We start from the raw sequence: 11,695 nt of genomic DNA, 5'->3' as shown, positions 1-11,695 counted from the left end.
TTAGATACTATACTTAGATTGGACCGAAGGCGGCATAGTTCTAGGTTTTCTAGGTCTAGAATTTCAAGTCTGGTGGCATAAGGTATTCTGCAATGAGTAGAGGAGTGAAGGACTCTTCTCGTGAACTATTTTTGGACTTTCTCAACTGTGTTAATATCAGATATGTAATGTGGGTTCCAGACTGATGAGCTGTATTCGAGTATTGGTCTAGCAAATGTTTTGTATGCTCTAGTTATTAGTGTAATATTACCAGAGAAAAAGCTACATAGGATAAGGTTAACAACTCTTAACTCCTTTTTGGCTATGTAGTTAGTGGGCTCTAGCGCTTAGGTCATTTGAGATGAGAACTCCAAGATCCTTGACAGTTTCTTCTGTATACCTCCCCTACACACTTACAACAATCTGAATATTAAAACCAACCTAATCCAAGCAAAAGCCCTCCAGAGATGTTCCTGGTTGGTATCGCCAACAACCCTCAAAAAATGAAAATGTGGGAGCTGAGATTTGAATAAAGAAGTCTAGATTGCAAAAAACTGACCAATCAACACCCACAAGAATTTGTCCAGGTCCATATGTGCTACCTGAAGAATGCATTGAGCGCAAGGAGGATCTGGAGAGTTTGTTAAAGAGCAGGAAGTCCCCATGTTTTGAACAAAATAAATAAAGCTTATCTGACAGTAAAACTAGCTGAGCTGGCATTGTTTTCTGCTCCGCTGGCAATCACGCTTAGCCAGTGCACTCAAGTTGTATATTATTGTTGATTTTTTGGCCCAACTTTGTGCTGCCTTAAGTTCTTTCTTTAAAAAGAACAGTGAGGTGTAAGCATTCTCAATAAATAATTTTGTATCAAAGATGTTTTTTCGAAAAATAGCCATGTGCTGTTATAGCAAAAAGAAAAAGATTTTTTTTTAAAAAAAGAGCGAGCTTAAAAAGGCCAACAAATTTATTAGGGCATTTTTGCCATCCCTCTTTGGTAAAGTCTCACTTCACCAGTTGCGATCCAATGGAATGTCTGTTAAACTCTGCTTGACTTTTTGTTTTTACTAAGAGCGCGCTTAAAAATCATCCCTTCCAAGGAAAGGAAGGCTATTCTTTCCACAAAATGCCTTTCCCGTAGCCGTGACGTCGCTTGCACCGGATTTCGTGCCTTTGTTTTTCCCCTACAAGAGGTGGAAGCGCTCCCAGTCCGTATATGGAAAAGAGGAACACGCACACACACGTACAAACATCCTCCCTTCCCCTCATGTCCATAAAAAGGTGCGTTAAAAACTACGTGCGCCCGTCGGGAATCTTCGGAAGAGGGCTTCCCCCCTCCCCCGCCCCTCCGGCCGCGCCGAGCGCAAGCTCGGTCTGAAACTCTCACCTGAAACTCTCTCGCCCTGATTCACCCACTTCCTCCACGCCCCCACCCTCACCCCGCCCGGCCGCTCTCTCTCTCTCTCTCTGTGCCTCTGCCTTTCCGAGGCGGGCGGTGCTCGGAAGAGCCGTTCGCTGTTGGAAAGGGCCGGGAAGCCAAGCGGCCGAGGGCGGTGCTGGGACGAGCCGGCCAGGAGCAGAGGGCGGTGCCGAGAAGAGCCTGGGCTAAAGCGGCAGGGGGAGGTGCCCGGAAGAGTCCCGTTTCCTCGTCGTCTTCCGTGTGGACTTTCGGGCTTGAGTTTGGGACGGGGCGCGGCAGCAGCGGCGGCGGCGGCGGAGGCAGCATCAGCCAGGCACGGGGCTCAAGCGAGGCGGCCGCACCTAAACCGACCGCTGCGAGAGACAAAAGCGCGGGCCTGTTGGACGGGGTGAGGGGGTGTTTGGAAAGCCAGCGCGAATCGCCGTCGTCACAGCGGAGGGGGAAAGAAAAGGAGGAAAAAAAAAAAAGAGCCGCCGCAGGTAACTTTCGAGGTCAATGGAGGCGGTTGGAGATGTGGCGTGGGCGTCGCTTTGTCCGGCTTTGGGCCTTCTTCTCTTGGCCGGCCGAGTTGGAAAGTTTTAGAAGTGGGCTGCCCTCAAAACGGCAGCAGTGCGGCGGGACCGAGAGCGGCCTCGGCTCCCTTCTTGGACTTCTCCTCCCTTCCCGAGGCAGAGAGAGAGAGAGAGAGAGAGAGAGAGAAAGAGACCCGGAACTGCCCGGAGGGGGGACTACTCCTGCTTCTAGTTCCCTTCGCCTCCTGCGCCAACGGCCTCCCTGCCCTCCCCCCCCCTCCCCTCTCTCCCTCACTTCAACCCCGGGCGGTGTCCCCATTCCAGTTCTCCTCCGAAGGGAGGCAAGGCAGGCGGAGCAAGGAAGTCGGGTTTTCTTTTCCTCAAGTTTCTTCGGGAGGCTCTGAGACTTGAGAGCCCGCCGTAATGAGAAAAGTTTCTCGCGGGTTTCCTCTTGCTGCCAGTTGGGGTCGTATTCCCCCCTTCCTCTCCCACCCACCCCCAGTCGTTTGGGGGTATTTTGCTGTGACGTGCAATGGACCTTTCTCCCATAAGGAAACAGGACGCGAGTTGTTGTGTTTTTTTTTAATGGGGAGGAGGAGGAGGAGGAGGGTGGAGAAAAGGCTCCCTTTTTTCCCCTCATCCGTCGGCGTGAGAAGTTGCTGGCAGCTGAGAGAGAGAGAGGAAGTCCTGGCTTGCCTCGTTCCCCAGTGGGGGAGTCAAAGCACTTTTTGAGGGACTTTTCGAAAACTTGCTGGTGTTAAAAAAGCAAACAAAAGTGCTGGCTAAGCAGTTATTAGATCCACCGTCATGTAAGCCGGGTTTAACTACAGTATGCGATTTTTATATATATATAAAGCGTGTCAAAGAGGAGCAGGTTTCAGAAAACTGGCTTAAATCTTTCTGGCTTAAATCCTGTGCAGAAGACAGCTTATGAAACAATCGCTGTAAATCTTTATGGATAAATAGTCTTTCATTTTTTTAGCTACTGGGTTAACCCATTGAGCCTCCTGTGTTTTTTTAAAAATTGGGCTTCTGTTATCTGTTTCTCAAAAATTTCAAGTTTAATAAATCTGTTCTGACAGGTTTTTTTTTTAAATTCAAATCTGCTTTCTGAATGGCCAGGATAATTCCTATAAGCTTCCTTTCCTATAAGTAACATTAATCATAAACAGATGAATATTTTTACTATAAAAAGTATAATCTTCAAGTATTTTTTGCTGACCCTGAGAAGAAGCTGGGTATCTCTTCTGATTTAAAAAAAAAAGATTTTACAGACTTGGTATTAAACTACCTGAAGTTGAGTGATGACATGAAACATTCATAGCTTGTGTTCTGATATCAATATTATGGTTCATATACTAAAAATATTTCAATAATTCTGGGGTATTATTGAATATAGTAAGCACATTTTATATAAATCTTGTAAAATATTTTACATGGGGCTGTTGGCTCTGTAAATTGAAATTTAAAGAATGTAGAGCAGTCATTACAGTCTGTGAGATAGGAAATCCTACTACTTCACAGCTTATGTACCATCTGAATATTACTTTCAAAGGCAGCAGGATGTGTTTGTAATGGTGATATTGTGAAAGAGGGTTTCCACAATGTCACAATTGTAAGGATGTATCTGAAAACACCAGAAATTATGCTTGATTCAAAAATGATACTACCTTTGAAGCACATGAAAGCATTGTTCCCGCATTACCATTAAGATTACCCATGTGTTAATAAAATAAGGGATTTACTAATTTTTGTGTGTGATTATGGGATACATCTGTAACTTTGGGTCCAAACATTTTTCATCACCTATTGCTTTTCTGTTTTTTTTTATTATTTTGTAGAACTTTAAGATAGCATTCATTTCTTCCAACTGTATGTTTTATCAAGACATCTATTATGTCAGTAGTAGAGACATTGTAATGAAATGCACCAGATATTTTGCTTATTTAACTATTTATTTGTTCTAATCTAATATTTCTTCATTCTCTTGGTCATCTCCGCCCCCTTTTCCCCATGGTGGATATTTGGTATACTAGTTACTAGCAAAGAGAGAAGGCCAACTTTGAACAGTTGTTTTTGGAAGTTGTCTTGGATATGAATATTCGGTTTAGAGCATAATCAAACTGCCCTTTGCTGCATATATCTAAAAATAGGTATGGTTAAGGTCCACAATTTGGACCCAAATGCTAAGCTGTGTTGGTCAAGAAACAGAGTATAGTCATATATATAAGGCAAAGATGAATTTTGAAAGTTATACAGTCCCAATTTATTAAGATTCTTACATTAGTTTTTTTTCTCTCTCTGTATTGATAGCTATAAAGTGATGCTGGGAATTCTTCAATTAAAAAGTAAAAGTTTATCAATAATATGTGACATGCAAGTTGTTCAAGATTTTAAAGTGAAAACAATCTGAAATGAAGTATTCTAGATTGTGATTTAATGACAGATTAGAGCTAGGGAATGCTTTTCCAATCTGTTTTGTTTTACAAGATAACATATCAAGAATAGAAATAGATAGCCATCTTACTAGGTTTTCACCTGAACTGAAAATTCCTGTTCTGATATGGCATTGCTAAATATATGGGTATATTGGAACACATGCTACATGGGGCTGCCCTTGAAGACCATTGAGAAGTTTCAATTGGTCCAGAATTAATGCTTTGATATGCCCATGTAACTCTGAGCGGCAATTGCTTGCCAGGTAGCTTCTAAGTGAAATTCAGGATGCTAGTTATGACCTACAATGCCCTACATGATAATTATTTAAGGCAGGGGTATCAAACTCACGTCACAGTAGTATCACATGACATATCGGGATTTTTCCTCCCTTTGCTAAACCAGGCATGGGCGTGACCAGCACATGATGGGGCCGGGAGTTTGACTCCTTGATTTAAAGGATCATTTGTGTCCCTTGGTGTCTTCCCAGCTGATTTGAACTGAAAGAATTGGTGCACTCCAAGTTTCTTTAATTAAACAATATCAGTGCTTGCCTTGTGAAATAAAGTTATGCCATAACACCCAGATGGCTCCCACCCTGCTGTCTTTACCAGACAGATCTTGGCCCAAACTTTGCCCAAATAGATCTTGGCATTCTCCCAGGCCTTGGAATGGGGACTCTGATATTGGATGTTGGTAGGTTGTTGTGGAGTATCTGGAGATTGATTACAATAACAGAATTTTGCAAGTCTGATTGTTTATCTCTCCCCCCCATTTGTCAATGAATTCTGGAGATGGCTGCCTGAATACCTGTTATGGATCTAAAAATGTTTCAGCCCCTATTTTCATAAGGCAGCACACCTTGAATATCTCTATCAAGGTCACTTCCTTACTCTCTATAATTGTGAGACAGCCAGAATTGTTTTAAGTTGGGGAACGCCAAATCATATAAGCAATAATAAATATCCATACATTTTAAGACTGATGTACTACGTATGATTTGATATTTTTGTAGCACAGGGGATGCCTTCTTGATTAGCCTTGTGTTTAAAAAGGGGTTGTGATGAGAGTTTGATAGTATCTCTTCAATCCATATTTGTGCAGTTCAGAAGGGAACACCTTTTTAACTTATATACTACTCCTTTCGTGAGTCTAAAGCACCGGTGTCAAACTATTGCATCCCAGGTCGTGACTTATCGCAATGTTTTTTGCCTTTACAGGGTGGGCATGGCCTGTGCATGGCATATCCAGCCCACAGACTACCAGTTTGACAGGCCTGCTCTAAAGCAAGGGTAACTTTAAAACCCCGCTTTAAAATCTCTTTGGGGCTTTGTTTCCATTTGTTAAGCAAATTATGAGCTTTGAAATTTGGGAGTATATTGTGAGTCATAACTCTTCTATAAGAAGCTTACTTCTTCACAAAATGGTTGCAATGAAGGAACAATTATGAGATCCCAGTTAATAAAGGGCAAATTATTAGTGTTCTGTCATCCTTTCTACCCTTCCCTCAATGGTTTTGTGGGGAAATGGGTACAGTTATAACCAAGCATTAAGCCGTAGATGTTCACTATTTTTATTTTCCAATATTGTTGGAAACACAATATTAGGCCGCACAATGTTTTTTTGTGAAATAATGACGATGCTACTGTGCTTTGTAACATGCCAACCCCCCATTTAAAATTAAAAATCTGAAACGCTTTAAAGTTAGAGAAGCCAGAAGATCCACTGAACATCAGGAGATGTTCATCAATACATCGTTTGCTTTTGGCACCATTTTAGAGGCCTTCATTTTGTATGTATGTATGTATGTTTGTTTTCTTAAGTTTTCGCAGGTATTTATATGTATGGTATTCAGCTTTGTTCGGGTATTTTCCCACGTCATTATAGTTGTGCTTTTAAAGTTGTAGCAAAGTTTCGGCAGAATTTCATCTGCCATCATCAGGCTTGTGTATTGGGTTCGTCTGTGAGTCAGACTTTGTATAGTGAGTCAGACTGTATAGTGTTCGTCTGTGAAGCCTGATGATGGCAGATACAGAAGCCTGATGATGGCAGATGAGATTCTGCCGAAATGTTACTACAACTTTAAAAGCACAACTATAATTACGTGGGAAAATACCCGAACAAAGCAGAATTACATACATACATACATGCATACATATACATTGATTAATGAGCAAACAGCATTTTTTCATACATGTGCCCCTTCTGTGATTGATTCCTTTCGGATATAGAAACAATTTTCCCTTTAAGTTGTAGAATAATCTTTCTCAGAGATAAGGACTCATACTGCATTTCCACAGGAGGTTTTCTTAAAGGCATGCTTAGGCATTACAAGATAAAAGACTTGGCAGAGAGAATTGTAGAGAGATGCTTACTGCAATAATTATACCAGAAGATGCCATTCTAAATAAGTTTACAGCAATGTGTGCTTCAAGTAGAAAGTAACACAATATATCACACCAATTTCTCCTGGCTTGTATTGGAGGTGGTTTCTTACTAACTTTTTGTTTAGCATTGAGAAAAAAAACATCTGAATATACTGTAGCTAGTTTTGATAGGTGTCTATAATATTAAATTTTCACTAAATGCCATTGAAATTCTTACATATTTACAAGTTTTCATATGGTATTTAGGATAACTTCTCTTGGACATTAGTAGAGCTAACACCAACTTGGTAATTTATCTTCTTTCAAAAGTAGTCTGAGATTTTCACCATTTATTTACATCAGCAAATGGGAAAACTGAGTAATGAAAGTGCTATCATAGAATGAAAAAAAATCACTAAATAAAGTCTAAATTCAGGATGTTCTTACAGATACTCTTTCCTGCAGTAATAACATCCTTTTCCCATTACTGTGTGACTGTGGAACTATCCTCTAATTGGTTCATCCAGTATTGGTTTAATGTGAGTGGTCAAAATAAACATTATTAAAGAAAACGTGTTCCATTTATTGTGATTATTGTTTGCCCCATACTAAGTCTCTGTGGAGTATGTGTTGCGTAATCAAAAGTTCTCTGGATAGGAGGATTAATGGCTATTATATAATCTGCCAGACAAGTATAGTATAGTACTTTCATTAATGATGCAGTCATTTAATTGTCATCTAGGCTGCTTGCCAAAACTACTACAGTATCTCTTGCTGTATCTAGAGTGGAAGTGCCAGGGAAAAAAAACAAGGATAAAGTTTTTGAATGGACTAATGACATCACCATATTGCTATTTCAGCTCAACAATTGCATACATTTTAGACAGATGTCACAGACATGTTTCATTGAAATCTGTGTAGTGAAGGAATGAGATCAACCAGTTGTATTGGAAGGCTCTGTGATACAGAATCACTGAGTTTTTAAGAATGGTGAGAAAGCCAAAAGAGAAATTCAGTTGTGCTTAAAATAAGGTTATTTCCTGTAATTGTAAAATTTTCAGTGGCTAGAGTTTGGCTGTTGCAGTTTTCCAAAAACATCCTACAGATGCAGGCATAAAAATTAATAAGCTTTCAAAATGTAAAGAAAGGAAATTGCCTTTTGAGACCAGTTTAAACTATTTACATAGTTTAAAGTTCCTATATTATGGAATAGTATGAGAATGTGTAGCTATAACATGACATTGGCTTGACCCAAAAAAAAGCAGCAACATGTATCTTGAATAGTTTGAAAACAGAGTTCATTCATCCTGTTGGGTTGGGGAGTGTGGTCAATTTTCATATTGCAGTTCCTCCCCTCATATCCATCCATCTTCATGGAAAATTGTCCTGATCATCAATATATTAAATAGTGTGACTGGAAACTTAGAATTGATTTCCCCATCCCAGTTGAATGGTTTGGCTTTGCTGCACATTGAGGAAGTCTTCACCATTTAGAAACTTTGCTGAAAACAACTAAATGATACTTTGACTATAATTGAAATAAAATTATTTCAATTTGGTTAGTTTGTTGTCTATCATTTTGTGATTCTAAGTTGCGGCTACTTGGGGTGGGGGGAGAGGGGGTATCAATTTTGACTCCTGGTGGCTGAGTGTCCTGCCATTTTCTTGGCAGGATTTAGGGAATGGTTAGCCATTGCCTTCTTCCTAGGACTGGCCCAAGGTCACTCAGCTGGCCTGATATTTAAAATGGGATTAAATCTCAAATTCTCTTGATTTCTAGCCTGGTGCTTGACCACTACACCAAACTGGCTTTCGCTTTTGAATTGCATATATTCAAATTTTAAGTTATTTAAATTGCACTTTTAAAAAGCATAATATTTGTTCAACTTAAACCCCATGGAGATGTTACACATCTCCATTTTATGTCTTCAAGATTCTTGTTGGATTTTAGTTATTAAGATAATGTCATTCTAGAATGAAATTGATATGTGTGCTATTTTATGATTGTCCATACACCTTACACTTGAACGCATTGCAGTAATTAAGTTTTGTTTATAAGTCTCTTTTCTGATTTTACTTTGCAAGTTTCTAATTGCAGGGTGTCTAATGAGATAAACAGTCAAATCATGTGGAAAGCAATAAAGATGTGCAAAAATACTGAATTTGAAAATCTCCCAGTTTAAGGATGAATTGCTTTTTTTGGCAAAATGCTGTTTGGGGCATTCCGGAAGTGTTTTTGAGTTTCAAAAAGCTGTGTTTCAAGCATGTCTCTTGTTTCACAGACAAAACATTTTTAGAATGCTTGAGAATCCATTTCATACTTACCTAAGCTATTTTGCATCAAAACATGGCATTTTGTGTTCAAATAGAATGCTTCAAATTTGGAAGATTTTGTACAATCCTATACAGGTAGTCCTTGACTTCCAACCATTTATTCAGAAGCCATTTGAAATTACAACCCATTTCCAAAGTTCATTCAGGCCCTTACGACTGGCCTCAGGGACCTTGCAACTGCCCCACTTGCCTATCTTCCCCTCTTCATCCTGCCTGGCTGGCTTCCTTGGACCAAATTTCCAATTTCGCTGGGTCTCCACAGGCCTTGGGTGTGCTTCCCACCCCTCTGGGTTCCACAACCTTGGGCCTCATCCCTGCTCAGTCACACCTTGCCCCACTTACCTCTTCTGAAGATTGCCTTTCCAAAAAAGCATCATACCATGCGATGCACGGCCTTCCATTGTGGAAGTGGGCAACATCATCTGGGTGCTGTTTTGGAAAGATGCCCTTTGGAAGAGATAAGTGGATGAAGCCATGATGGAGTAGAGAGCAGGCCTAAGGCTGTGGGATCCAGCAGGGTGGGAAGCTGTGCAAGGGGTGCCTTGGGATGTGGGAGGCACAGTTCAGGCGATGTATGAGCTGGGATGGTGCTGCAGTGCAGACCTAGGCCTGCACCAGGCCTCCTAGAACCTCTCCCACTCCCTCAGGCACCCCAAGGTCCACTTAACGACCAGGAGAGATGGGATTGTAGTCATTAAGCAAAGTGATCACGTGGTTGCCTTGCTTAACAGAAGCAACTTATGACAAATTCTGATCTCAGTTACGGCATAGGTTGCAGACTATAGAGCAAAATAATTAGGTAGGTTCAAATGATGACATTTCCTATAGAATTGCCTCTAGATCCCATAACATTCGGTTCTGAATGTACACAAGTAACATGCTCCCATTTTATGTGATAGAAAAGTAAATGTTTAGAAGAGGGTGTTAGTAAGAAGGCTCAACATCAGTAACTTCCTTAAGGCATGCAAAATACCTTACATTTCAATAAATTGTCAGATCTGTGATTAGAGTGAAGTAATACTTGCAAAAAGCACAATTGTCTCGCCATGCTTCACCATGTACTCTTGTAGTTTTGTTGGATGGAAACAGCTGTTATAAAAAGAAACGAGTAGAACTATGTTGGCTATAACTACAGTAATTGAACCTTAGCATTTTTATGAAGGTCCAAGGGTGTCTTTGGTTAGAACTAAACTAGTGTTTGTCTTTGTTTGGTATAACTTAATGTGGAGTACACAATGCTCCCTTTTCCTATTTTCCCTGTAAGGTGTGTGTGTGAGGGGGTGGGGTAGTAATGCAATATACTGTATATAAGCATTGTGCCAACAGAATATAAAGATGCAGCTAGAATAATGCTGTGGTTTGTTTTTTTATTGCAAACTCATGAAATGGTTGGAATGGACAGTTAGGATCATTTCTTTTATAAGTCACTTTTTACTGGTGGGCTATTCTCTTTTTTAAAGAACAATTCATTTAAAAGAAAAAAGATAGGAAGGAAAGATAAGAAAAATATGGGGATAAAACGAGGTTGCTTTTTAAAGTTTAATCTAAAGCAAGGGTTCCAGGATGGCATATAAAATCCTAGATATATCAACATTAATTTCGTTAAATAACCACATTTTAGCATGTAATCTTGAACTATTTTCAGCTAATTTTATGTTTCGTGCACTGTGCAAGATTGCATGGTGGCCCTCAAAAAGGTTGCTCCCTGGGGTAAAAGGTCAAGAAAGAAATTGCAACTATTAGTCTAAATCTCAATTTGATTAGCTGTTCAGACTCTAATGATATATGTAAATGGCTCTATTTTGGGTCAGAGTTTAGTCTGAATTTAGTTTTGAGTAACCTCTATTGATTCCAGTGAGTTTGCTGCATAGACATTTGTGTTGTTTAAAGAATTGAAATTATTTAATACTTTTCTTTTCCAGAAATGACTACCATTAATACAGGAAATGTTAATTTCAAATGGGATCCAAAAAGCTTGGAAATAAGAACATTGGCAGTTGAAAGATTGCTTGAACCTCTTGTTACCCAGGTAATAAAAACTCTATATGGTTATCCTTTGCTTTTTATTAATGTTCTGGATCTGGAGTTTTATTTACATTGGAGAATCGATAGATTAATTGCATTGTGTTGATAGTCACTTTGGCCTATAATTAAGGATGCAATTGGAATGTTTTCTGTTCATAGCTTTCTTTCTTTTTCTTTTCTTTTTCTTTTTGCCTTTATAAAGCCAGATCAAAGTAGAAAATATCAGGATTTATTTCCTTAATTTTTTTTTAAAGCTGAAATATATCCACATGTTTTATGTAGTAAATATAGAAAATCCCAAAATGTTGGGCTTGGAGATGGGGAGTTGGTGTTACAATCCTATATATTAAAACAAGTTTGATAGACTGATGAGTAAAAAAAAGAACATCAATCCCACTACTGCGTTTCTTTTAAAAATGAATTTAAGTAAGATTAAAATAGCATCCAGAATTAATAGAAACTTTAACAAAAACAGTGTTAAAACTGAATCACTGGCATATTATTTTAAAAAAAGTGAGACCAAACATCATTGGCGTTTTGTCCTTAATCTCATATCAAATTAACTATGCTTAAATCCCATTTAAATTATTGGAATTTAAATGACCCAGAATTAGCCCAAATAATTG

At 39.4% G+C, this 11,695-nt stretch overlaps 1 protein-coding gene across 2 annotated transcripts in view; it reads left to right on the top strand.

The window, feature by feature from the left end:
- The first annotated feature begins 1,467 nt into the window (after positions 1 to 1,467).
- Positions 1,468 to 11,695, top strand: part of CTNNA1 (catenin alpha 1) — an 80,877-nt gene continuing 70,649 nt past the window's right edge. Inside the window, exons 1-2 of one of the 2 annotated variants that reach the window (XM_026710422.2) lie at positions 1,468 to 1,875; positions 10,967 to 11,073. In XM_026710422.2, the coding sequence (XP_026566207.1) occupies positions 10,969 to 11,073 (105 nt within the window). In that variant the 5' untranslated portion in view covers positions 1,468 to 1,875; positions 10,967 to 10,968. Of the gene's footprint in view, positions 1,876 to 2,201; positions 2,718 to 10,966; positions 11,074 to 11,695 lie in introns of those variants that run through there. The other variant, XM_087918542.1, reaches the window with a different exon arrangement.

Source organism: Pseudonaja textilis, chromosome 1 (assembly GCF_049901715.1).
Source record: "Pseudonaja textilis isolate UNSWEBS1 chromosome 1, rPseTex1.2, whole genome shotgun sequence".
Classification (NCBI taxonomy): Eukaryota; Metazoa; Chordata; class Lepidosauria; order Squamata; family Elapidae; genus Pseudonaja; species Pseudonaja textilis.
The sequence above is the reverse complement of the archived record's forward strand: the minus strand, read 5'-3'. Positions and strand labels throughout refer to the sequence as shown.